The sequence below is a fragment of the Canis lupus genome, chromosome 14 (genome assembly GCF_048164855.1).
Source record: "Canis lupus baileyi chromosome 14, mCanLup2.hap1, whole genome shotgun sequence".
Lineage (NCBI taxonomy): Eukaryota > Metazoa > Chordata > Mammalia > Carnivora > Canidae > Canis > Canis lupus.
The window spans coordinates 35,745,916-35,767,299 of NC_132851.1; the positions used below are offsets into that span (position 1 = coordinate 35,745,916).

At 51.5% G+C, this 21,384-nt stretch overlaps 1 protein-coding gene and 1 long non-coding RNA gene across 8 annotated transcripts in view; one reads left to right on the forward strand and one right to left on the reverse strand.

The window, feature by feature from the left end:
- Positions 1-21,384, reverse strand: part of COL22A1 (collagen type XXII alpha 1 chain) — a 260,852-nt gene that overhangs the window by 75,517 nt on the left and 163,951 nt on the right. For all 7 annotated transcript variants that reach the window (XM_072774627.1, XM_072774624.1, XM_072774626.1 and 4 more), the window contains 8 exons: positions 21,108-21,161; positions 20,779-20,832; positions 20,012-20,065; positions 18,703-18,756; positions 17,180-17,233; positions 14,368-14,472; positions 13,150-13,194; positions 5,709-5,786 (listed from right to left, as the gene is read on the reverse strand). In XM_072774627.1, the coding sequence (XP_072630728.1) occupies positions 5,709-5,786; positions 13,150-13,194; positions 14,368-14,472; positions 17,180-17,233; positions 18,703-18,756; positions 20,012-20,065; positions 20,779-20,832; positions 21,108-21,161 (498 nt within the window). The remainder of the gene's footprint in view (positions 1-5,708; positions 5,787-13,149; positions 13,195-14,367; positions 14,473-17,179; positions 17,234-18,702; positions 18,757-20,011; positions 20,066-20,778; positions 20,833-21,107; positions 21,162-21,384) is intronic.
- On the forward strand, positions 9,315-13,350 carry LOC140603893 (uncharacterized). The gene is made up of 2 exons (XR_012006897.1): positions 9,315-9,597; positions 13,109-13,350. It is a non-coding gene; the product is annotated as an uncharacterized lncRNA (long non-coding RNA).

Below are 21,384 nucleotides of genomic sequence, written 5' to 3' on the forward strand. Positions count from 1 at the left end.
GGGCTTGGGGGAGGATGCAGGTGGGCATGGAGCCAGTTCCAGGAAAGAAAACCACCCCTTTAATAATGGGGCCTCAATGGGTCTGGGTTGAGGGTCACCAGAGCTGCTGCACCCACCTGACTTTGGGGAGGCTTTACCCAGATGGTGCTGGGTGAGAGAAGTTGCAGAAAGAAGCTGATGGGTTTACAGGCAGAGGAGGGACAAGGACGATTCTGGTAGAGGAGAAGTCAGACTTTGTGGAAGAAGAACAGTTTCCTTTCTCTAACATGGAGAATGCCAGGCGTCTGCAGCCAGAGCTTCCAAGGACAGCTAGGGTCTGTCAGGGTGAGAAGGCCCTGCAGTGCCCCTCAGGAGAAGTCTCCAAGATACTGATGAGCTCAAATCCGGGCTCTGGCGTGGAGAAGATATTGGAGAAAGCCAGGTACAGAGACCAGGTTGGAAATCTAGGAGGGAGGTTAACAGGGAGGCCGAGCGAGGCCAGAACCAGAGCCTGGCCCATTGTAAGTGCTCAGTAGGCCACAGGAATTAAAATTAGCAACAAAGATTAAAAGGAGGGCTCCCAATCAGAAGCAACAGTGGAAATTTATTTTAAAACTTAACTGTCATCAATGAAAAAAAACTCCAAGACTTTATTTTATTTTATTTTTTTCCAAGACTTTAATCTAAATAGCAAGAGTGGAATACTCAGCTCCTGGCCATGCACAGAGCCCTGGGGTCTGAGGGGTGACGTGCTATTCATACCCTCCCCACCTCTTCCACCTGCTGCCCATGGGGCCTCACTCTGCACGCAGAACAGGACGAGAGTGTGAGGCAGTGAGCGAAGCCCTGCACATCCCCTGAGCATCAGCTTAGCAGCAGCTACCGGGAAGTGCCCGGTGTCCCCAAGCAGGGCCAGGTAAGTGGCCACACGGCCACACCCAGTGCTTTCAAGGGAACCTGGCCAGCCTACTTCTTGGGATGGCCTGACCTGAGCCTCTCCCTGGTTCTTCTGACCAAAGGGATCGAACCAAAACCAAGGAACAGAAACTAACGGCTACTGAAATCTCTAGCCTGAAGCCAATGTGCTATCGTGTGTCGGCAATATTTTAGTAAAGAAAGAACCAGAGAACAAATGCTAGACGGGTGAGTCATAGCTCAGGGGCCAAGATGCGGGGAGAGGACGCTGTCCTGGGAGCGGCTGGGGAGCACGAACCGGTCGCTATCGCTGCCCTGCCCGCCGTGCGTGAGTGCAGGGGGCCCAGCCCGAGCTCTGCCACAGGCCAAGGGTCACTTCAGGCAAGTGGTGTCACCTTTTTGACTCTTTTGACAGGAAAAGGAGAGAAGGACCTGCCTGGTGAGGCTGCCCTGCTGGCCCTCAGAGAGAGACGTCAAGACAGGGGAAGGAAAGGTCAGGGGGAGGATTTTGACGACATCGAAAGGTCAAAGGCACGGTACCAGGCATCACTGGCAATATTATCCTGTTGTAGCCTCCCAACAGCCCTGCTGATGCTGCAGAAATGACTGGCTCTTGACCCCCAAAGAGAGTGACAGGACCAGAAGGCCCGAGTCTCTGGGAGCACAGCCGTTGGGGGAAATGCGGCCCTTGCTGGCCTCCAGCTCCTGGCTTCGGGCAGGCTCAGTGGCTCCTTTGATCTGCCCTCAGGCCTAAGCTGGATCATTTTTAAGCGTTTAAAACCTTGCTAAAGGAAGATCAGAAACAACCTGGAGATTAAAGGGATTTTTTTTTTTTTTTTTTTTTTTATGTCTTGAAGCAAGAGGCCAGAACTCCCGACAGCTGCTTCCCCATCCATGCCCCTGGCCAGTGAAGGCACAGGGGCTGGCAGGGAGAGCAGGGCTCCCTTCCAGGGGGTCGGCACAGCTCCTGGATGCCAAAGGCCTTGGAGCATAATGCCATGAGAGGAAGGATGCAAGGACGAACTCCTAAGTTGCTCCATCCTTCATGGAAATGAATAATTCTGCTCATCCTGCTGATGCCACAGGGCGAGCGACACAGGCAATAGGAACTGGTTTGGGAGGAGGTGGGGAGCGATGTGCGGCCCGGCCCTGGCACCAGACTAGCTCTAGTCACTCTACCCCGTGAAGCTCAGGCGGTTTCCCAGGAGAACAGTGATGTAGCAGACGCTGTCGGCACCTCTCTCCAAACACCCGGACTCACAGCCACCTGGCCTTGTCTTGGGCTTTCCGCAGCCACAGGAGGACCCTTGGGCGGAGGGCCAGGCAGGCTGGGAGCTTCTGGGAGTCCGCCCCCCGGGAAGCAGCCCTCATCCACTGGCCAACAGGAGTGGGCACGTAAGCACTCCACCCCCCTTGCCACCACTCAGAGAACAATTCCACAGCCCTCCACGCATCCCCCGGGTGTCTGTGGAAGTGAGGCCTGGGCATCCGCCCACCATGGAAACCTGCTCATGAACACACCCTCCCTCACTCCCCTTCCTTTCTGCACAACCCAATAATCCCCTAAATGGTGATTTCTGGAACATTCCCTTGCCCTTGGATCCTGTTCTCAGAAGAGGCTTCTGCAGAATCTGGGCTTCACCTAGTAGTCAGGCAATGTTCACGGGGCTATAGGAGGTGGTGGTGTGCATACTTCGACACCTGGCACCCAGCCATACACACACCACTCGTGGCCCTGTTCCCACAAAGGGGTAGTGTAACCCCAGTGAGCCCACCCCCCCCCCCGGGCATCAGTCCTCACCCCCACCTTCTTCACCTCCTCTGACTCTCAATGCACCCCTACATCCTCTGTGCAGATTCCTAGGCCATCAGGAGCCTAGGCAAGGGGCCACGGACAAGATTTATGAAAATTCAGTAAGGTTTGGTCCACTACGGAAGCTTGTAATAAGTTGAAGTGGAGGAAAGACAATAAACAGTTGATTTACGGCCCCTTGGCTGCAGCCAGCCAATTACTTTTCAGGTGGAATCACTTAGGCATGAACATATTTCACGGCTGATGTTAGCCAGCCCCGAAGCAGGAGGTGGTGTGGAGAGTGTCCACATCTGCCAACTGGCTCTCCAATTAAGGGTTTGACACAGTGAGTCCTTAGGGACAGACAGGGACACACAGAGACCTGTTGAGTGACAGAGGGGCCTACATTCAGCCTGCAGCTCACTTATAGAAATTTTTCTATACTAGGGGGTAATTCCTGCGAGATGCAGGATCCTCACTCCAGCAGATTAGCCCCATGAGGAGGAGGAGGATTTCACAAATACCAAAGTCTGAACTACTGTATGTCTTCACTGCATCTTTTGCCATGGTGTTCCTTCCAGTTACCAAAAAAGCTGAAAAAAAAAAAATAGCCAAAGACAAAAGACAAAGTTGATGTAATGAAGTTGAGGGAGGGTTTGCTCTACCTGAGAATTTCTATTAAGAAAAGCAGATTAAAATTAGATATTCCCAAGGGGATTCTATATGCTTGCTCCATGGTTTCTGGGGATATTTGGGAAGACAGGTGTCCCATTGCTAGGGGTGTGATAGAAGACAGGTGGTTACTTCTGGTGGGGAGTAAATAAGGCAAGACAGGAGCAGGGGGAGAGGATGGGGGGTGCCCCAGAGAATTTCAGGGACAGAGTGAGATGCCCGACACCAGCGCTGGGATGAGAAAGGACCCCAGAGGGAAGGAAAGGGGGTTTCTCCTTGACAAGTGATATTGTGGGTAATAAACTGGGTTTCCTTTCAAATTATTTGAGAGACAAACGCAGAGTGCTGCTCCTTTAATTATTTTTGGTTGTGGTCTGCATTTCCTGAATGCAAAGCCAAGCAGAAACTGGGGTCATGTGCTGCTCTGGTTTATATTCGTGTTGCATTGAATAGGGACAGAGTTATGTTGCCCTTGTAGGGTAAATGATGCTAACAGCAACGACAATACATGGGTAGTGTGGACACCGTGAGGCTTAGCAATAGCATTCATTTGAAAAGGACTGAGTGGTTGGCGGGCACTGATGGGGGCACTTGACAGGATGAGCACTGGGTGTTATTCTGTATGTTGGCAAATTGAACACCAATAAAAAGTAAATTTATTATTTAAAAAAATGAAAAGGACTGAGTATTTGAGCTTCTTTTAATTAATTGTACAGACTGAATACAGACTGAATGTTTGTGTCTCCCCTAGATTCTTATATTGAAATCAAATCCCCCTTGTAATGGTATTTGGAAATGGGGGCTTCCAGAAATAATTAGGTAATGAGAGCAGAATCCTGGTGACTAGAATTAATGTCTTTACATAAGACACCCCAGAGTAGTGCCTGGGTGGCTCAGACAGTAAAGCATCTGAGTCTTGATTTCAGCTCAGGTTATGATCTCAGAGTCATGGAATCAAGCCTCACATTGGCCTTGGTGCTGGGCATGGAGCCTGCTGAGGATTCTCTCTCTTCCTCTCCCTCTGCCTCCCTGCCCTTGTTCTTTGTCTCTCTTAAGAAAGAGGAAAGAAGAAAGAAAGAAAGAAAGAAAGAAAGAAAGAAAGAAAGAAAGAAAGAAAGAAAGAAAGAAAGAAAGAAAGAAAGAAAGAAAGAAAGGAAGGAAGGAAGGAAGAAAGAAAAAAGAAAAAAGTTAATACGATTTTAAGGTGCATTATCGGGATCCCTGGGTGGCGCAGTGGTTTAGCGCCTGCCTTTGGCCCAGGGCGCGATCCTGGAGACCCAGGATCGAATCCCACGTCAGGCTCCCGGTGCATGGAGCCTGCTTCTCCCTCTGCCTGTGTCTCTGCCTCTCTCTCTCTCTCTCTGTGACTATCATAAAATAAATAAAAATTAAAAAAAAAAAATTAAGGTGCATTATCAATGAACAGTGTGTCCTTAGCAAAGGAGGGAGCAAACCAGAAGATACATTACCAGGATTGAAAAGTCCTTGAATTCTGAAGGCTATCATTCACTAAAAGGGGGCAGGAGGTATGCTCTTGTGATACAAAGGGAAGAATCAGAAGCAATGGGTGGAAGACACAGAAGACTATATTCCTATTCTTGATGAGAAAAAATTTCCAATAAATGTCTGTTCTCTACGGAAATAACTGTCTCAATTTCAAAGCCAGAGGTGCTTTCTTTGAAAGAAGAGTGTCGTCTATTTCTAGAGATATTCAGGTAGACTCTGGTTGAATTTAATAGCTATCTTCAACTTGGACGGTGGCCCGGGCATCCCTGGTCCTTGCAATCTCTTATAACCTCTAAAGTCACCACCTTGAGGAAGTCTGTAGACTCACAATGTCCAGACTTATTCATCACACTGCTGATGCGAGGACCATTTTCTGGGATTTCATTGTGGGGACTGTATTAAACTTATGATTTAACTTATATCCTCACCTGTATACTAACTGGAGGCAGAAGGATCATGAACTCATTTTGTCTAAAATACACAAAAGCATGCAATTTCTCCCACATCCCACCCCTTCCCCAGATAATTCAGTTTCACTGGCTAGTCCTCAGATTTGCAAAAGTTTGGCCAGCAAGTCATTTTTTTTTCTTTTCTAATTTTAATGAGTTTTGTTCTGTCCTCTTTCAATCAGACACGTCTTGGTCTCCCAAATGCCTTATTCCCATAGGAAATACACCAAGTTTTAGCACAAAGAAAGCCAGGGGACACATCTATACCCCAGTGAACCAGTGGATCATTAGGTTAGCTGGAAAGGGAGGGTCCTTGCAAGAAAGGCCCAGGGAGCCAACAGTGGCTGTTGTGGCCTGAGGGTAGGGGAGGACATTCTGGAAAAATAAAGACTCACAGGAGGGCCAGCTACTCCGATGCCTGGGTCGCCACGGTTGCCAGGAGAGCCAGGGATCCCAGGTGCACCTCGGTCCCCCTAGAGAGAGGAAAAATAAGATTAAGAGGTGAGTTCTGAGCAAGACAGAACCAGCATACAAAGGGAACTGTCCTGGCTGTGCTATCCATTAATGCCCTTCCTGCCACCTGGACACCGCATGTCCCTCCACAGCGGACAACCAGCCCATCACCCACCCAGTCCACCCCCCACAGGCACAGCCACCACTTGTGATCATGACCTTTCAAAGCTTACCATGCCCCAAACTTGACCATAGCTCCAAATGTGGTTATAACAAGATGATACCCCTCCCTGTGACCACAGTTCCAAATATTACTGTTTTCTCCAGACCTCATCATGCCCCTGTCCTGACCACACCTCAGATTTGACTATGTACCTGCATTTCAAATCAGTTCCCCAATCAATGATAATTTACCAATAACTTGCCAAGTCCCTCTTGCACAGGACACTTTTCCAGGGTCTGGAGAGCAGGGACAACTGAGCTATAACCATTACCTTCGCACACAGCGATTCAGAGAGTATGGTTTTCAGGCCTGTCCTCAATACCTAGTCACAGTTGACTCAAGATTATGTGACAAGTTCCCTGAGATTTAGTTTCTTCACAAAGGGGAGGTGACTACAGGAGCCTCCACGTCAGCGGGTGGTGTGCTCCTGAAGCAAAGCTGCATGCATGAGCGCCATCCTGACAGGGAGCCTGGCCCAGCTCTCAGTGCCAGGCAGATGTTTTGGCTAATGCCCCTCCTCTGTATCTGTCATTCAGGACTCTGATGGCAAGAGTAAAAGGGAAGAATGTCTGTTATTTCCTGTAGAAGGAAGCTGAGACTGAATCATACCCTTTTATCCACAATTTCAAAATCCTCAGCCTCCAAAAACAAGGGCTTATCCTAACCCAATTGGCAGCAAAACCTGCCTGGATCTGACATGGGCTATTTATTTATTTTTAAGGTTTTATTTATTTATTCATGAGAGACACATAGAGAGGCAGAGACACAGGCAGAGGGAGAAGCAGGCTCCCTGTGGGGAGCCCGATATGGGACTCCATTCCAGGATCCCGGGGTCATGCCCTGAGCCAAAGGCAGACCTCAACCACTGAGCCACCCAGGTGCCCACGGGCTACTTATATATAACCTTCAGGTACCCAGGGTGTCTGGATGCTTACACATCGCTGTTGCATCAATATTCAAGTCTGATTAGGAGTGCTGGCCCACACACCACAGTCAATGTTGCACAGATAGTTTACAAATTGCTACCTTTCCAATTCCAAAATAAATCCGGCCCAGAACACATATGGCCCTATCAGTTTTGTGTGAGAGACTGTGCACCTGTACTAGGTCAGCCAAACTCAGCCCAGCCTAACATGAACCAGTGGCTGATCTTGCTCAAGCTATTTAATATCTCCGGGAGGCGTTAACTCCTATGACAAATGGAAAGAGCATTAGAAGGTTGGTGTGAAGAGCCAGTGAGATAATGCACAGCAATCTGATCTCAGGTGGAACCTGACATTGCTAGGCAACACGTTGCTCATTAAGGTTTATGTTTCTAAGCATGAAAAAAAAAATCCCATTAATAATCAGCTTACCTTCTAACCATCATTTCAATCAGAAACCTTTACATTTGGATCTTTAAGAAAAGCAATGTTTTGGGGCACCTGGGTGGCTCAATGGTTGAGCAACTACCTTCAGCTCAGGTCATGATTTCGGGGTCCTGGGATCGAGCCCTGCATGGAGCCTGTTTCTTCCTCTGCCTATGTCTTTGCCTCTCTCTCTGTGTCTCTCATGGATAAATAAAATCTCTAAAAAGAAAAGAAAACTCATGTTTCTAAGATGATTAGTTTTGTTGGAAATATGATTGTCACCTGGATGAGTACCTAAGTCATATAGTTGTGCAATTAACGCTTGCTTTTTATTTATTTCTAGCAGAGATATGGGCTCCCGGACCAAAAAGAGGTCCATTTCCAACCCTCTGTGCTGAGTTCTGAAGAGAAATCTCATTCAGGGGAAGTGGGAGGGCTGAGGTTTAGGAAGGTCTCACAAAAGACATCAACCAAACCCCAAACCTCCTTCCAGTAACACTGTCACTGACCCTTGTCCTTGCAGGACCACCAGGGCCATGCTTCCCAAGAGCCACAGCACCCGTCTGCCTCACCCCTGCCTCTATAGATAGGCCCCTCCTGAAATTCTCTTTGAAGCCCCAGATGGTACATTGTGTTTCTTTAGGAAAATGTGCGGTGGCTCATTCTGTGAAGTACAAGATGCTTGGGGCTGCTAGGAAATCTAATTTGTATGCAGGGGGAAGTCAGGAAGTCCAGAAATGAGGCAAATACGGGAAAATGTGTAATGAACGGAGGATGAACACGCTCCTTGCTGCAAGCCAGTCGCATGCACACTGCGCCAGTGAGAGCGCCGTGTGGGAAGATTTCAAACAGGCAGTCAGGGGACTCTGTCCAGTTTTAGGACAATGTCCACCTGGTGCTGTAACCCTGGGTAAGTCCCATAACCTCTCCGGAGCCTTAGGACCCTCATCAATGAGAAAGAAAGAGAACATTCTACCAAACTCCCATGTATCTTAGGAAGACCCGTTCAAAAGGGAAGAGACTATTGAACATTGAGGATTACAAGTATATTATTACCACTTGATCGGTGGAATTAGAAGACCAAAAATAAACCAAACACACACAAGTGCCAGCGGAATCCATATCCTTTTGCATCTCAGTTACTCTTTAAAATATTTAATGTAGGTTTTCTTCTTATCACTTTCTGTTTTAGCTTGGCTCCCCCCACTCCTCCCAAGGCTGTATCCCACATGCCAGCAAACCCTAACGACTGCCAGCTAAACCACGCCAACCGTCCATGTTCTAACTTTCCAAACACCGAGCCATCAAAAAAGACCAATCGTTCCACTCCCATAGACGCACCTCTGCTTGTTCTCCCTGCTGTCCTCTTCCACATATTTGTGTAGACCTTCATTAATCTTAACACCTTACTCTCCCATTGTGTCTGTCTGACCCTCTCGTTTCTATGTACGCATCCTCAAAGTATCCATTCATTCATTTATCCATTAATTGAACAACTATTTGTCAAATCCTAGAATGAGTCAGACCCTATGTTGGGTACAATATTGATATACTTTTTAAAAAAAGATGTATTTATTGGAAAGAGAGAGAGAGAGAATGAGTGAATGCACACAAGGCAGAGGGGCAGAGGGGGTGGGAGAGAGAATCTCAAGCAGACTTCTGGCTGAGCACGGAGCCCTTGTGGGGCTCAATCTCACAACTCCAAGATCATGACCTGAGGGGAAATCAAGAGTCAGCTGCCTAATCGACTGAGCCACCCAAGTGTCCCCAATATTGATAGACTTTTGTGTCCACAGTGCCCAACCTAGGACTCGGCATCAGTCCCAGCTTTTAATTGCCATTTCCTGGAGTGCCAGAATCATAGCCCACATTTTGGTCAGGTACTACATTTTGCCTTTGACCTGAAGTCAACTTTTTACAGAGGAGGAAGCAAGACAGAGCCAGGTGGAGCAATCAGCCCCGCCCGGAATCTGAGTCTCTGACTGCTAGGGAGTTGCCTGGCTTCTTTCCTGTGTTTATGGCCCATTGTGATGCTAACATTTTCCCAAAGCAGCACTTCACAGCTTAATGAGCTGAGACTTTTAGCAAATAGCCCCAAGAAAAGAGAAAAAAAGACCTTAATGCTCTGTCAGCAAAAGTAAAAAGGTTCAAGATGAAGGAAGAAAGGGGCACAAGAGCTGGAATCTGTGATACTGACTCTAGAAAATATTTTGGCTGTAGGACTTTCTGGGCCAGTCCAACAGTGTCCAGAGAAGAAATGTGAGTACGTATGGGTTGTGGAAGGAGAATGACATCATTTCTTCCCACAGGAGCCCTCCGGGAGTTAAATATGCTTCACTTACTTAAACAGAAAAGGACAGAGGGTCTCCGACAGAATAAATCACTTGCTTCCAGTCATCTACCCTGTAGGTCACTGAGCTGGGATCCTACAGATCCTAGCTCTGCATGAGAGCAAAGCCTGTTCATTTTGCTAAAAACAAGTGCCATGCAAGAATAGGAAAGATGTTTTTAAGAACCTTCCTGTGGTTATGAGTAATTAGAAAGTGGGTGGCACTGATGAAAACCTTTGTGTGGCTCCCTTCCTTCCCACAGGGGATTTCCTTCAGCACCTTGGACAGCAGGGGGGGGGGGTCACTCAGCAGGGGCTCTCTAGTTTCTCTCTCCATCCCTCCTTCCTTCCAGCCCAAGATCAGCCCATTCTTCAGCTGAAGACCTCCTTGAATTCACACTTACCTTCCCAATGTCAATGAACTATGGAAATCTTTACTTCTAAGCCACATTCTAACTTACAAACATATACGGTATCAACACTGGAGTGGGTCATCTGTTTCCACGCCTCACATTGTAAATAAGAGGAAACATTTGGCTAAAGGGACAGCATGACTAACCAACCCTAGGTCACCTGTCTTGACACCAGTTGGTCAGTCAGACCTCAGGTCAAGGCTCTCTGCACTCCTGGCTCCAAAGTGCCTGCAGGGATGGATGAGGACTCTAGATCCCCACCTTCTTGCTGTAACCCTAAAGCTGAGTCCACAGAATGATCTCATAATAAGGGCCACTAATATTTGTTAAGCATGTATCTATGACATCACAAGTTAGGCACATATTTTTATTTGTATTCTATCACTGGTTTTTTTCCCAAACTCTGCCTGGGAGATAGATTTTATTGAACTCATAAATAGTTATCACAGGGAAAGGGCATCGTAAGGCATTTCTGGTACCCTCGCCTTCCTTTCTTCCAAGAGGCTGGAAGCTAGAAAATTGAGACTACAGCCAATGACCCAAGGGGCTCACCGAGTCACGGCGGGGTGGGGGAAGGGGGTCTCAGATACACGCTCCAGGCTGGAGGTGGATCCCCAGGGTCTTCCCGAGTCTGGATCCCCACCTCCTGCTCCTCTCCACACATGCCCACTGCTCTAGGCATGTGGGACTATTTTATATGCCCCTAATTTCAGGAAAAGTTGTTTCTAAAAGTTTTTTTTTCTTCAGAAGATAGGAAGTTGCTATATATTTGCTCACATCACTCTGAGAACACTCCCATTTCTTTTTACTTTGACCATAAACAACAAAATCACCAGGGACCCACATGAGTGGCCTTGACCTCAATTGGTGCAAACTTAGGAGGCTTTCAGAGGCTAGGTGCCAGAACGGAAGAAAGCCATGAAGCAAAGAAATTTGCGTTTTTTCTTAAGTTTTCATTTATTTATTTGAGAGAGAGAAAGCCAGAGACAGAGCCTGAGTGGAGGGGAAGGGGGAGCAGGGGACCCTGAGCAAGGCAGGATCCCATGACCCCCAAGATCATGACCTGAGCTGAGGGTAGACGCTTAACCTACTGAGCCACCCTGCAAAGAAGTGTTTAATGTAGAAGCAGCAAGTTTTCGTGAGGCCTCAAACTTCTTATCCTGGATATTACTCTAAATGAGCCTTTTACATACAATGTTAAAAAGCAACATACTCTGTGGTTCTGTTGTTGAGAACCCAAAGATACAGCTCTAGGATAAAAAGGAAAAAAAAAAACTCTCTCCTACCATTAAGTGGATGGGGACCTGGGGTTTGGGATAAAGTTTCCCATAATAGCGGCATCTGTGGCTTCCAGAATCACCGTATCCTAACTAAGGCAGCTGGGAGGGATGGGGATGTGCCACAGAAAGTGCTGGCTGACTCAGAAGGTGGCTCTGGGGTGGCAGGCAATGGCATGAAGGCCCACAGGAAGAATTCTTAAAATTCATTTTCATAATAAATATACGCGAGTAAAAAATATGATGATATGACATTTTAATGTGATTTTGAATATGTATATTAAATTAAGGCACACACACACACACACACACACAACATTCCAATGCCCGTCATTGACAAGCTCACCCACATTCTTAAGGTCAAGCACATGAGTTGGCCAAATCAGGTTTCACTGGATGTGGTATGCTCCCGATATGTGCTCATTTCTGAACGCATTCCATGTCCTGCCTCAGTGTCTCCTCCCGTGTGAGCACCCCTGCAGAGGACACCCTCCTCACTTTTCCCCTTCCAACTGCTACATGCACTTTAAAATCAGGACAAACATCACCTCTTCCAGGAAGCCTTGTTTCATCAAACCAGGCTGGGCTGGGAGTGTCCTCTGAGCTCACTTGTGACTCCAGCTTCCCTCTACCCCAGCACTCATCTGCTTCTGTTTGCTTCTCTATCTGCTTTCCCCTCTGGCCCTTGAGCTGTTGGAAGGCTGGGAACATGTCACATGTGTCGATGTTGTCCCACGGGCCACCTCAGTATCTGACTCGTAGCAGCAGAGTGGGTGGGCAATGGATGCGATCATAAATGTACTCACTGGCCATTGGAGCAGCATAAATGAGTCAATGAATGAATGGTTCAACATAAAGATACCTTCAGGGAAGCGTCCCTGGTCACTCAGGAAAGCTCTCTGCTGGGGGCACCTGGGTGGCTCAGTCAGGTGAGTCTCTGCCTTGGGCTCAGGTCATGATCCTGGGGTCCTGGGATGGAGGCCCTGAGTCTGCCTCTCCCTCTCCCTCTGCCCCTCCTCTGCTCCTACTCTCACTTGCATTCTCTCTGTCTCTCCTTCTCTCTGATGAATAATTTTTTTAAAAATCTTAAAAAAAAAAAAAAAAAAAAAAAGAACAGCCCCACTTGGGCAAAGCTACGATTGCAAGTGAACTGAGGGACAGATGACCAGATGACTACTGGTAGTTACCAAAACTTTCCCCTTGCCCCCTGGGCACACGGCTAGCCCACAAACCCAGTTCCCCCTGCTGTCGGGGTCACGAGGTGGGGGAAAATGAATTACCACATCCAGCTGTGTCCCTCATTTTCCATTGCACCTCAAACACTGGTAGCAGGCTCAGGTCCTAGATGGTGGGACAGTCACTGCACCGAGAAGCTGTGGGTCCCTGAATGGCCGTGTGGGCCCGAGCTCCCCACCCACCATGACTCCCGGTAGGTAGGCTTACTGGGAATGACACATAAAGGTTTGGTGTGTTAAGCATCTGAAATTTAGGGATCACTTGTTACCGCAATTAGACTAAAAGTACAAAACTGCTGATCTATTGCTCCACCAGACATAGGCCAGTGTCTTCTGCAACTTCGTTTGCCAGCAAGCATTTATTAGGCACCAACTGTATGACAATGATTTCAGCCTCACGGCTCAGAGCCCTAGAGTCTTTAGTTAAGTGGAATGTGATTAACTGAGGAATGAGGAAGTGGACTGAGGTGACCAGAGCAGCTTTACAAAGAAACTGTGGCCGGTCCTTTTTTTCAGGACAACCCATGACATCCCAATGTGCTTGGATATACACTTACCTTGATTCCTAGAGGCCCAGGTGATCCAGGTGGCCCACGGAGCCCCTGAAGAAACGAATGATACAAGGACAACGATGAGACCACAGATGAGCGTTTGCCCATCCAACCCAAGCCACGCTGTGTGCAACCTACGCTGTGCGCCCAAGTAGGACAAGGGTCTCACTGTGGCCTGCTGTCTGCAGAAGAAAGGATCATTTTTGAGCTACGAGTCTCATGTTTGACTTCTGCGTCTACCCCCTACTGCCTCTCTGTGACTCTGAGCAAACCCCTGTCTCCCTTAGCTTGCTTTCCCATTCAAGATCTTCTATAGGCTTCCACAAGTCCAGGCAGGACCAGGCCTCCAAGTAGAGCTCACAGATTCCAAAGCCTGGTGTCTTTCTTGTTTACCATGATCTCAAGACCTGGAAGGGCCAAAGAGAAAAGCCTTCAACATCAGGTTGAAGGGTTGTACTTGATGCAGATGCATGGCCAGATTTAAAAAAAAAAAAATCACAATTCTACATGTGGATGTATTGGTGGAAAGCCAGTGTGAGGGAAGAAGGGAGGGTCCAGTCCCTTGTGGGTTCGCGGCCAAGCTCTGGGACTTTGGCAAGTGCTTCACCTCCCTGAACCTCATTTTCCCCATCAATCATGTGCGGTTGATAACACTGCCTTGGTCTGAATGCCTGTGTGGGTCCCAGGTTCATATTGTTAAATCTGAAGGCCCAACCTTGAAGGTATTAGGAGGTGGGGCCTTTGGTGTTTAGGATGTGAGGGTGGAGCCATTGTGAATGGGATCCTTGTCCTTGTAAGAGAGGCTCCAGAGAGACTCTTCATCTTTTCCATCCTGTGATGACGCAGCGAGAAGTGGGCATTCAGCAACCCAAGAGGGCCTTCCCCTGAACCTGACCATGCGGATATCCTCAACGTGGACTTCCAGCCTCTACTAGAAGTTTAGAGCCACTGAGTCATGGTATTTTGTTAGAGTAGCCTGAACGGACTGAAAAAAGAAGTACTCGCTTGTCGGGGTAGTTGTGAGGATTCAGTGTAGGGTGCTTTAGTGCCTGATTCCATAGCTAACATCATAAATGCTCGCCGAGTGCCACAATCTACAGATTTATGTGTATTCTCCTGCTTCATCCTTGGGAGGCCAGCCAGTCTCTTTAATTTCCCCTCCCTTTTTGTTTCCAATGCTGGCCTGGTTGAATGGGCACAGAAGCCTCTGGACCAAACACTTACCGGCTCTCCGTCTTTTCCCTGTCCGGGGGTCCCCGGGAGCCCAGGAACCCCGGGATCACCCCTGGGACCAGCTGGCCCTGGACTCCCTTCTTCACCTGTCGCCCCCTGGAAAGAAAAGGGGACAGTTTCCGGGATCCATGATGTGCAGAAGGCAAGCTTTGCAATGGTGAGCCAGCCTGAAGGGGGTCAGTAGGTGTCCAGGTGATGCTCCGACTGTTCTATACAATGTACATAGTACGCTGGACTGGGTACCCCCCCAAATTTGTTATCTGAAGTCCTAATCCCCCTCAACCTCAGTTAATAAATAAGATATCTGCAGATGCAATTAGTTGTTAGGCTGAGGTCATAGGGAGGAGGACAGCATTTGATCCAGTAGGACTTCTGTCCTTGTAAGAAGATTTGCATACAGGTAAGTACAGAGGGAAGGCAGTGTGAAGACGCAGGGGACAGCAGCTGTCAATAAGCCAAGGAGAAGGTTCTGGAACACATGCTCCCTTCGTGGCCCTTGGGAGGAACCAGCCTCCCGATTTAGGGCTTCCAGACATGGTGAGAAGGTTCAGGCTGGGTGTTTCTGTTGCTTAAGCCCCCCAGTGAGTGATACTGTGGTACAGGAGACTTGGCAAGCTGATACAAGGCGGAACTTGAGAACGGACAGGACATGAGTGCTTTTCTAGTCCAGCCTTGGATCTACTGCAGGAAAGCATCTGGTGCATCTCTTGTGGAGAGGTCCTCCTATTTTTGCTTGAATTCCTCCAAAAGCAGAGAGCTCACTACCTTCCTAGGCCTTATTCCTTTATCGGGCAGCCCTGTTACATACTTTTTCTTTACATTCAGCCAAGAGCACCCTCTCTGGAGTCTTCCAGACACATGACACTCAAACTTGGGGAGTTCCCAGGAGAGACTCTAACCCGCCTCTTCGCACTGTAGGTCTTGAGCAATAGGAACACAGCTCAGGGCTCTGAAGTGGAGGGAGGAGAGGGACGCAGAGACAGACTCCAGGTCCTCAGGAGGGAGGGAGCTGGGCTTTGAGCCTGCCCTTGGCAAATAATGTTCTCCTTTCGGACCACGGATCACAGGGTCTCCAGCCCCTGTGGCCACCTGGCTGTGGAGTTTGTGCTGCACCACATGAGCCACAGGGGCTCCGCTTCCCCAGCAGGGCTCCCTGGGGGCTGAGCTGTGACGTGAAGCCTGCAGACAGACCCTGAAGGAGAGCTGGGTACCTTAAGGACCAAGAGCAGCCAAAGCAAGGGCACTTGTCTGCGAGCCTAGGGTCCAATCGGCTTCCCCAAGCCTCAGGCCAGCCAGCGGACACCCTGAGAGGCAGAAAGAGCACTTTGCAGGGCATTCGGGATTCCCCTCCCCATGCAGCCCCAGCTCTGGGCCCTCGGCCTGGCCTCTTGCTCAGCCACAGAGAGGTGTCTGGCTCCCTCTAGCGACACATGTGCCAACAGCCCACTGATTTCCTGGCTCTCAAGGGGACCCCAAAACCTCCAGCATCTTGGTCACCGCCTTCTCAAGGCATCGACGCCCTACTTACGGTGTGTCCAGAATAGAGCGCAATTTTCAGACGTGGTATAATCAAGGCGCAGCAGATGGGCCGGGGTTATTTTTTCCCCTGGCTTCATCTGGGTGCTCTACTTTTATTACTGTAGCCTACGACGGCATTATCTCCTTTCAAAACAAAAATTAGCACCTGCACCGCATGAGGGTTATTCTTGGGCTTATCATCAGCCAACACTCCAAAAACTGAAGATACGTCCCACAGGTTGGCTGACCGTTTTCCTCCGCGATAAATCATTTTTCTCCGAGACACAAATTCTAAGATTCAGCCTCCCTGCCAAAATGCAAATGTACCATCTATTCTTGTTAAATTCTGCCAAAATAGAAAGGACAAAATGATGCCTCCTTTAAAAGGTTCTGGCTAACGGGGTCTTGAAGGGATTCCTAGAGGGACATTGAGGCACTTGTGCTAAAAGGGGCCCCTGCGGCCTGTCCGCCAGGTTGGAGGGACACCTGTCCCCGGAAGTGACACTGCTTGCAGGGGAAGACGGGCTGCGATGTCCACACCTGCTTGTGCCGAGCCCTCTGATGGGTTAGTTCTGTACTTCATCATTATAACCTGCCACTGATGCATCACTGTCCTCGTTCCACAGATGAGAAAGTCCAGGTGCACAGAGGGTGCCCGAGACCAGGCGTCTCCTCCACACCGGCACCCCGACATTCGGGTGGAGTGTGTGCGGTCGGGGGTCGCTGTCCTGTGAGTGTGAGATTTGGAGGAGAACCCTGTTTCTGCCCACCGGAAGCCGGCAGCAGGCCCTCAGCCATGAACCCCAGACACTTTCTAAAATGAGGGTGAAACAGGATTTCCAAAGGCTGGGGGGCCTTCTACCTCTGTCTGTGGGGTGTTGGTGTCCTGGGGGGAGCACCTGTCTGTCTTCCCTCTAATACGCGGATCTCTTTCTCAAACTTGGGAAAACGTCCTGTTTGCACAGAGGAGTGAGATGCATGATACGTTGTTGGTGCATCGAGTTGAGAGAAAGCAGGATTGGGGGTCAGGCCTTGCTCTGAGAGGTGAGGTGATCACCTCGCCTCCCAAGGCCTCCTCAGGCTCCCATCTGTTCCCCCGGGATCCATCTGACTCACGGGTGCTGGGATCCTGTGAGAGGTGGCTGCATGGCCTCTCTCTCCTCTACCTAGAAAGCCCCTTTGGGCTCGGGCGCCCTAACCCAGGCCTCAGTGGCTGGGCCTCCGCCTCCACGGCTGCTCAAGAAGCTGAGGACGGATGCACATGCTGAGAGCAGCCAGGCCTTACCTTCTCTCCACGCTCTCCATCTTTCCCAGGGGGGCCTCTGATGCCAGGGGGGCCCTGAAAAAAAGACAGGTTATGCACATGGTAAAGTTCATGATGACCTGTGGTCCCCAGAGAAGGGATCATACGCCCTTGTAGCCACGGCTACCCTGTCCCCATGGGCTCCCCATCCCCGATTCAGTTCCCCATCTCCTCCCCACCGGCCTGAGCAGCTCCTCCTTGTCTGCTCTCCTGCCCCGGGCTGTGGCTCTCAGAGGCCAGGGCCCAGCCTACACTGGATACCAGGGAGGACGAGGGTGACCTAGAACACAGGCTCCACATTCAGGACCTGATCCACCCGTGTCCTTGACATCGCCTGGGGGTTCACTTTGAGACAAAGCAAAAGAGCCGTGGGCCACCCCAGTGGGGAAGCAGAGCAGTGAGGGAGGGGAGGATGGCGGGCAGCTCTGGGAGCTGGTGCAGGACGCGCCCTCCAGGGGAAGGACCCGGGGCTTACCCAGCCCTCCCCTCAGGCCTGCCTCCCGGGGAGCTCATAACCACCTGTCCTGTGGCTGCACTAGGTGGTCTCGGAAAGGAAAGCCAGAGAAAACTCTCCCGGCGAAGGAATGCAGGGTTGGCAGGCACAGGAGCAGGGGGAGGGACGTGACACGGGCCACATTCCAGCAGCATCTCTGGCGACCACGAAGGACAGGATGACTCACTGTCCCTTGTCCCTGCATCTCCTCTCATGTTAGAAGCGGTGAGAACAATCACCTCCCAGGGTCGAGGGGACTCAGTGAATTCACACACGTAAAGTACTTGGAACAGATGCTGGCATGTGTAAAGGCTCAAAATTTGTCCTCCAAACCCCTCTAATGATCCGCACAGGCTGATGGGCAGACAGGCCGGGCCCCAGCCGGCTTCAGGTGGACTGATTCTCTGCTGCCCTGAGCTAGACACGGTGCTGGGTGTCTTAGGGCAGGATTTCAAAGCAGGAATCGGTGTGGACCGTGGCCTTCAAAGCTGGCCGGCCAGCAGACCCCGGGCCCCGCAGGCAAGGACTCCGCACGGCGGGCACAGGGGGTCGTTAGTGGCCATCTGGCCAGTGTGCTCTGTCTTTGAATGTGAAGAGCTGAGGCCTGCGGGAGTGGCCGCAGAGGTCACAGAACAAGCCTGCAGCCGTGGCCTTGCTCAGCATCCAGGGACCCTAAGCATCAGGACCCCTACAAACCCCTTAGTTTTGTCCTGTGTCTTCGAAAGGCAAACTCTGAGGCTGACTCCAACATCCCCCATGTGTACAGGCTTTCTGCAGTTTTCTGCATTTTTCTAACACTTTTGTTTACCCCCCGGGCAGGCCTGATGAGTGCCCTAGAGCCTTAGGCTGGGTAACCTTCTAGGTGCCCTTGTCTGGGACGTCCATTTCTCCATCTGTAAAATGGGAGCAAGGATGCCTATGCCTACACCCCCCCCTACAGGGGCGGGGGAGCAGGGGAGGCTCTGCAGATCCACAAGCAGCCCTGGGGCCCCAGCCCTCTTCCATTACTCACCACACTTCCCGGGGGGCCGCTGGCACCAGGGGGGCCTACAGTTCCAGGAGCGCCCTATTTGGAAGCAGAAGTTTAGAAAGACCCAGCGTAGCCATCACTAAGAGTTACCCCAGCCTCTCTCCAAGGCTGCCTTCTCCTTGATTCACTGCAATTCGCTACTTCTGACCTGGAGCTGCCTTCACCACCAAGGGGAGCCTCCTCCCGTGCGTGTCTTGAGGTGCCCAGCTGGCCTTAAACCCCCAGCGAGTGGCATTCTGGCACAGACGTGGGGGACAGGAGGACAGAAGGGCTCCAGGGGGTTCCTAGAGGAACCAAGGCATGGAGTGGTGGTGCTGGTATGCACGTGCATGCCTGTGTGTGTGGATTAGTTTTGACAGATGAATCAGGGAATGCTTCCTGGAGGAAGTAGATTTGAATGCAACACCCATGGTTAAGGAAGATTCCACGGGAGGAGGTGTGGGGGTCCACACCACGGAGATGGGAAGCAGGGAACTCCCCAGGTACCTGGGTCTCCCTGTCTGCACTCAGCTTCCACCGCCCTGCAGGCTGTGCCCGTCCAGGGCTCTCTACTAGCAGAGAGGAGCCTGCCAGCCGTGCCCCCACCCTGCCCTGTGACATCTGTGTTGGTCACTGCCCCGGGCTGACCCCATCCCCACCGGGACATATGCACAGGTGACCTGGGTCCTGTGAGCGCACAACAGCAGGTACACAGAACCCAGGGGCTGGGGAGCAAGGGTGCTGCCTGTGGCCACGGCCCATCTCACCACCACTACCCCTTCGTGGAGGCGGCCTCATTCTGCCAGCACCACGTGGGCGCCTGAGCTCTACAGCCCTGCACCCCACACAGATCGCAGTCAGCCCCCGGGGGCCCACTGCCCACGCCCCGGAGAGCCAGCAGCCCCACGGGAGGGAAGGCCCAGCCGTGGGGTGCTCAGAAGGCAGGTGCATGAAGGCCCCCGTCCGCCTGAGTCCCTAGCTGCTCCTGTGCACTGGGAGTTTCTGTAGGGACATGTGCACGCTGGTTTTAGAGGACGTGTGCATGTGACTGGGTGTCTGTCCCTGTGCGCATCACACCCCTGCGTGTGGATGCAGACTCTGATCGTGGGTTGGGCAGGTGGACAAAGCCCTGGAATGCTGGGAACGCTGTAGAGACCGGTCTGTCTGTCCTGGTCCTTGTTGCCCCAGGGCTGCCCACCCCGGCCACCACTCCACTCTGCCCTCTGGCCCACCCAGAGCTATGAGCGCAGGTGCGTGGGCCTGGCCCTGTCTCCCTCTGCAGGGCCCCTCGGGAGGATGCGTGAGGACTCACGGGGTTTCCAGTTGATCCGGGTGCGCCGCGTGGGCCTTCCTGTCCTTTGGCACCCTGCCCGGGACACAAGGGGGAGGGGAGACATCTAGGGGATGCTGTCCTCGTCCCCATGCAGGGCCATTGCAGGCACAGCCCGCTCATTGGAATCGGCGGGTGCAAAGTGCAGGACAGGGAGCAGAGCCCGACGTGCGCGGGAGTCACAAGGCCCTGGCAGCCGTCTGGCGCATGGCTTGTTCCCTTATCCCATCCTCACCACCCCAGGTATAGGGATCAGCACTGGCGCTATGTAGACGGGGCGGCCCAGGAGCACAGAGCCGGCCAGCAGCCCCCTGAGATCTGAGCCCCGATAGTCACTCCAAGGGGACCTCTCCAGAGAGTGTCCCTGAGAGAGGCAGCTAGGAAGCCCAGGCCAAGAGAAATAGCAAAATCAAAATGCTAATCTGCACCCGTGTCACTTACCCCAGAGCAGCCAGTCAGAGCTGGGAGGGACGGAGAGGCTTCCTGCATCTGAACCACCCCATGCCCTGGCATTCCTTCCCCACCCAGGGGTCCAGAGCAGCACCCACCCCCAGGGCGGCGTTCTCGGGGAGCCTAGTGAGGGGCATCAGCCGCGAGGCACTGGACTCACAGCACCTGTGGCAGCGCCCCTGGGGGGCAGCGGCAGCATGCCAGGCAAGCAGACGGGGTGGGGGCATTTGGGGGGGACCCCAAGGGACAGAGGGGCAGTCCAGGATTTTGAGTCCACAGGGGGACAGAGGGTTTCTTACCGGCGCTCCAGTGGGTCCCCGAGGCCCCAGTTCTCCGGGATGGCCCTGCAATCCCTGCAATGCAACAACCGTCAAGGAACTCAGTCATCACTCCAGCAATTAGTGGGGAGTGGAGGGGGGAGCAAGGACACATGCAATGGGCCTGTTCTGGGATGCATAGTGGGGGCTGTCCTCAGAGTCCTGGGGAAGGAGGAACAGGCTGCATTTGGCTACTGGGGATGCTGTGGGGAGACCGTGCGGTTCAGAGACCTGCTGCCACGCAGCCCGTGGACACCCTGGAACCAGTACACAGGCTCAGGGGTATGGGGCACGGGGTGCAGGACACTCACCGGTTCCCCAGGCACGCCAGGATCACCCTTCTCTCCTTTGGGCCCTTGCTCTCCCTGTTGGAGAAGCACAGAGTACAGCACACACGCCCTGCCCTGCCCCGTCCACGGATCAGCCTCACTGGCCACCCCCGTCCTTTGTGTTGACCCGTTAGCAAAGGTTGCTTCCTCTGCCCGGGGTCCTCCCCCTCGCACCCCGCTCAGACTCATGATGCTTACAACAACCTTCAAATCGAAGGCCAAGAATCGCTTCTTCAGGGAAGCTGACCCCAAACCTGGG